The sequence below is a fragment of the Egretta garzetta genome, unplaced genomic scaffold, assembly GCF_000687185.1.
Source record: "Egretta garzetta isolate BGI_Z169 unplaced genomic scaffold, ASM68718v1 scaffold154, whole genome shotgun sequence".
Taxonomy (NCBI): Eukaryota; Metazoa; Chordata; class Aves; order Pelecaniformes; family Ardeidae; genus Egretta; species Egretta garzetta.
In genome coordinates this window covers 2,304,587-2,310,407 of record NW_009259600.1, presented here as the reverse complement: position 1 = coordinate 2,310,407, position 5,821 = coordinate 2,304,587, and the positions used below count along the sequence as shown (strand labels likewise).

Genomic DNA, 5,821 nt, shown 5'->3' with positions numbered 1-5,821 from the left:
ATAAAAAAAAAGAACCCACCTCTCTTTCCTTCATCTTTATCTTAAAAGAAAGTGGCAGCCGTAGCTGTATTTTGTAGTGAGACTAATAGTATGTGGTAGCTGCTCTGAGAACTCCCACACGATAGAGTCCCTAAGGGGGCATAGAAAAATGCATCGGCTCCCTGATAGGTTTTTGAATGAGCAAACTCTTGAATTGATTGATGACTCCTGGCAAAAATCAGGCGTATATGTTTCAGAGCATATGTAGACCTAAAGATTTCAGATGCACATGAGTCCCTAATTGTAAAAAGCTAATTTAGAATGATTTTTAAAGGAGAATATTCTGTCTAGATCAACAGCAAGAGGGGCTAGTGGTGTTCATGTCAGGGCATGAAAGGAAGGAAGAAAGACCTGGAATGATCATTAGTTTTGAGCAAGTTTAAAACTAAGGTAAGCTGCTAGATTCTATGATATGGGGCTGGTTTTTGTAAATTCCCTTAAATGGATATTTGACATTCATTCAAACTGCTTGTGGATGATGGTGGTGATAGACTATTTGCTTACAAATTCTGGTATCTAATTCTGATTATTAGCACTGAAATGCCAAGCTCTGTTAAGGAAGGAAAAGCTTTATGAGTTCATATGTGTAATAATTCAAATGCTTAAGAATCAAATACCTGTTGACAGTTTTGTTTTGTCTTCCTGCAGGTGAGTACAGATGTTAAGGAAGTAGTCTTTGCTGTGTTGTCCTAATTGCTAATTTTTTGTATTATTTTAGGTTCTGGATATAAATCTAAAGAGCTAGACAGTCTTGATGAAGGCCAAACACTGATTGTTGGAGGAAAAGAAATTGAAGTGATGGGTGTCATTTCAGCAGATGACTTCAGCAGTGGCAGGTGTTTTCAGGCTGGAATAGGGACTCATGACACAGTCCCAACTAATATGAAACCATTCTGTCAACCATTCAAAAGTGTCTGTCAATCCAATGCTAAAGAGAATATACTCAAAGATTCTCAAAGCTACAAACCTCGCCATGATCCAAATGCTTCAAGTAAGATTCAGATTTTTAAGCTTCTTTAAGCATCTTCTGACTCTCAAAAAAAGTTGAATGCATAACCTACGTTTTCTTGTTCCACGATGTGGAACATACAGAAATACTGACATAAGTACTAGTGTTTCTATCAATATCATGTTAGGATTTTATCATGTGTGTTTCTAACGAGTGAAACGCGCTGCACCACATAAAGTTTCTTATAGCTGTTACAGATGGCTGTAGAAACAAGTTAGAGTGGTTTCTGCAATTTTTGCCAAGAAAAATTAGTATATTGATTAGAGAAACAGTCTGACACATGCTAAAAGTTCTAGATGAGTTCGAGCTTCCCACTGGGGTCAGTGAAGCACCGACATAATATGGCAGCACAGTAATTACAGTAGAGGATCAGTAATAGAGAGTTTACGCCAGATTCAAAGAATTGCTTCTGACAGTGCCTGATCCTTCACAGCCAGTGAGTGTAACTACACTGCCCAAACTCAACCAGATACATTCTGGAATAAAAGTTTTGTTTTATAATGCTAGAAGTACCATGTGCTGAAGAGCCATGAGAGTTCACAAATTGCGTAGAAACAGGCTGGTTAAGCAGTGGTATAAGAGGGACCCTGTAAACATTTGATATGTGCAGAAAGTGGTGTTGCTTGTCTAAACGAGAAGTGCTCTTTTGTCTGTCAATAACAAACCATTTAGGAGCTATATTCTGCTGATGGCTTTATCTTTCAGATGGAAGATAAAAATGAGTTTAAAAAAATGCTACTAAGCAGAGAAATGCATATTTAAAAAAATACAAGTGTGTTCAACATTCTTACTATAGTTACACCTCCATTCTGCCTCTTACCTCATATCCTGATACTATGGGAATTTTCAAAGCTGCTACCTGCCTGCTCTGTAAATAAACAATGAAATCCCAATCAAGTGGTAATCAGTGGTATCACTGGCCCCTTTGTAAGAGCACCCTTATTAACACCAGCTTCCAATCTGAATTCAACTTGCTTATGTTGTATCTAAGAATCTTCCTTCATGTGGTTGCACGATGATACTACGTCAGCTTTTTAACCTAAAATATGGCAAAGACCTGATATATTCAACACTTAAATTAACTTCTTCGCTGTTTTTTCATCAGTCTGTCAAAAAGCTATGGTTTATTCTAGTTCTTTGTCTCCTGAGACTTTTATTCTGGTGAATTTGAGTACATCCTATGAGATTTCCCTAAACTGCCTGATATGGGGAGCCCTCAACACATCAGTAGGTTGGACTCAGTCTTTAGTGTTGCTTACACGGGAGAATCATCTGGTTTATTTAATGTCTTGTTGCATAAGCTGTTTCAGAAGTCCTAGACCAGGACCTCGAGGCTGGAGCATTCAGAGGTTTTCATGTTGACATCTATGCCAACAGTCAATTAAAATGCAGCTTCTTAAAAATGGAAAGCCATTTATCCTTGTGCTCAGCAGAACAGAGCACAGTGACAAAGATATAAAGCCACATCTCCCACGTATGATTTCTAAACTTTTAGTCCATTCCTCATATAAGCCTTGTTTTGTCCCCATCTTTGGGGCTGCAAAATTTTGTCAGAAAGGTTATCTTTTTGTCACCACTGGCTCTTGTATATACAGGCATGCAATTTGAAGTAATTTATCAGAACTCAGCCCTTTGTCAGTAGGAAACAAAATCTCCCTGAATGATACAAGCTGTCAACCAACCTATTCCCATGAATAAATTATCAGTATAGATCTACTCCAGTGTCACAACAATACCAGCAGCTATAAATTGCTTTCTCATTCTGTCCTCTGACAATACACCTTTTCAGTGAGGATGTGTAGCATCAATATAAGCAACCTAGTATGGACATTGTCTAGCAAAATTATGACGTTAGAGTTTGTAAGCAAATTATGCTAAGCAAACCTGTTATTTAGGTGTAGCCAAAGGATATATCCCAATACTTCATGCTCTCTTTATATGTCTTCAAACCTGTCAAATTCTTTTATTCATGCACTGTGGCAGCCTTTGTCAGCTCAGTCTCGGTCCTTCCCTATTTTTTTTTTAACAAATCATTGCCTTTTTGTCTGTTTCTGAGGCAGAGAAGTCTTTTTGGGCAGCTACAAGAATATTCCTTTAAATGTAGCATCTAGACTTTATGTGGGTCATTGTTTATATTCTTTTTCTTAAACTTTCCTTTAAGAAGCCTTTTATCACTTCTGATAGAACTCTATGCATTCAAAGTTGTCTTGCAACATTTATTAGGGAGGCAGTTTCAGCTCATCATAAAAAAATACTCAGATTTCTCAGTTTGTCACCTTTACCTTTGACAGAAGTGCAAACTATTTGGGAAACCTCTGCAAAAGGATTTTTTATTTAGAAAACTATCTAGATGCTCTGTTGGCAAATCCATTTTCTGTCTGAGAGTGGTCAATATATTAAACAGTATTTTTAGCAGTCTTTAGATCATTTACTTTTTTCTGTAGCTGAGTTAGAGAAATAAAACCCTTTGCTAACAGACTAAAAATAATGGTTTTGTGCAATACATATGTATGTTTTGTACTTCAAGATTCTCTAGTTATGCCAAGACCAAATGCAAGTCATCAGTGGACATTCAATAAGGCTGGTTTACCTATGGTGGATGTAGTTGTGGATCCTTACATTTCAAATAATCTCCGACCGCATCAGAGAGAAGGAATTATATTTCTATATGAATGTGTAATGGGAATGAGGTAAGACAATAATAATCCTTTTGGCTTTCAATACCTGTAATATTTTCATGCCCATGTTTGAAATTAGACAATTTGAATGGGAAGATTTGAGCAATTGTCCGATTAATTAATAATAGTAATTTTCACCCAGTAAAGGTTGCACAAGTTTTTTCTGACCTGTATGTAGCATCATGCTTGCTGTCACTTTGCCAGATGTGATGAGAAGCAAGGGGACCAAAAAGCCTTTCAGTTCTACTGCAAATACCAAGTCTTGTAAACGTGAATACAATCTAACCCATGCTAAAGCACACTGCTTTCTGGGATTTATAATTCGTATAATTCATGATTATTCATATAAGTTACAATTCAGGCATTTAGAATAAAGAAGCTGTTATACCAGCCTGTTGAAAAAAATACAGTACTATTTTCAAAAGTGTTTTCTCAGGTCATAGATTCCTTAAGGTATATACAAGTTTTAAAAATATTAGATACTATTTTTAATTCTAAAAGAAGGTTTAAACTATTTGGGTTTGGAGGACTAATGCATTAATCTAGAAAACGAGGTATTTCACTCTAAGGTCTTCTGGTATAACTGAATGAAAACCTACAGTATAGCAAAATAAGCATAAAGAGGTTCTTTATGCTTCAGAAAACAACCACAAGAAGCAATTCCCTAAACCAGTTGTAAATAGTTATAGATATGCCTTTTAAAATGTTACCACCATCTAATTATATCTTACAGAGTTAGTGGCAGATTTGGAGCTATTCTTGCTGATGAAATGGGCTTGGGAAAAACATTGCAATGCATTGCACTTGTCTGGACTCTTCTGCGTCAAGGGGTGTATGGATGCAAACCTGTACTAAAGCGAGCACTAATTGTCACCCCTGGGAGTCTGGTAAAAAACTGGAAAAAAGAATTTCAGAAATGGTTGGGAAGTGAAAGGATCAAAGTCTTTACAGTTGATCAGGTAAGATTTATTTCCAAAAGGGGATTAGGTCATATTTCCTCAGAATATAGGACTTGTGATTTTTTTTCCCCTCTTTTTTTTTTTTTAACCAGAGACCAAAACTAGTAATTTTCTATGAATATTTATTTGTAACACTTTATTCCTCTTCACGTAATTGTCCATATGGGCATTTAGCTGTTAGTAACCAGGTCGTAACTCAAGCTCACCTGCCTGTGTAGCATATGTCTGTCTTATCTTTCCTCAGGCTTCACCTTTGAAGATGTAAAAGGTGACATGCTCCTCCATGTGCCTCTTCGGTTTGAGGAATAGCTTTCTGTTGTCTATCAAAGCGCATGCCTTCCTTTCTTTATGTACCAGAGCAGCTACCTTGACTGACACTGACTTGTACTCCATTTCTGTGGAAGTTGCTTCTGTTCTGTACTGAAAAGTTTCTCCTCTTTGTTTCATTTGTCTGTTTCAGGTTGCTTCAGAAGGTTATTCCCGTTACTGTGACTGTCAAGAATTACGTTTATGTAGGGACGATTTAAAGTCTCATGAGTTACCAAGCCTAGAGGCTCAGTGTTAGATAATGTGAATATCTCTCATCTCTAGAAGAAACCAGACAAGTACAAATCTTAATAAAGAAGCTGATGATGTTGATCCCTGTCCCTCCTGTAGTGGAGCTGTTCCCACTGGTAATGACGCTCTTGTAGGGCCTGGAGGATGAACCCCATGTACTGACAAAGTATTTAATCTTTTAATCTCCTTGGTATACCTTTAGGGTTTTGCCTTTGGTTTTTAAACACAAAACTCTCTTCATCTTTTACAGTAAAGACTAAAAATTCTAGTGCAGACTCAGTGCTCCAGTGATCTTTGTTGACCACATCAGACAGGAAAGCACCTGGCAAAGTAAAAGACAGGGGAGTTCAAGGAGTGAGGCTGTAGTATCACTGACTGAGAGCTTTCTGTGGAGGAAAGCCATATCTTGCTCTGGTTATCCAGTAAGGCTTTCTTGCCATGTATATTTTCCTGTTAAGCATGGCTCAATATCTCAGTCAGAAGGTTGGGTCCCCTCAGGACCGGCATTCGTGAAGCTGTGAGTGGGAGACTTGCTCATGCCTTCGTTAACACTTCCGAAGCTTTCAGATTCAAGCTCT

At 37.5% G+C, this 5,821-nt stretch overlaps 1 protein-coding gene across 1 annotated transcript in view; it reads left to right on the top strand.

Moving 5' to 3' along the window:
• RAD54B (RAD54 homolog B) overlaps positions 1 to 5,821 on the top strand; it is a 64,648-nt gene that overhangs the window by 43,605 nt on the left and 15,222 nt on the right. The window contains exons 4-6 of the mRNA XM_009638342.2: positions 758 to 1,030; positions 3,576 to 3,738; positions 4,460 to 4,685. Coding sequence (XP_009636637.1) covers positions 758 to 1,030; positions 3,576 to 3,738; positions 4,460 to 4,685 — 662 coding nt within the window. The remainder of the gene's footprint in view (positions 1 to 757; positions 1,031 to 3,575; positions 3,739 to 4,459; positions 4,686 to 5,821) is intronic.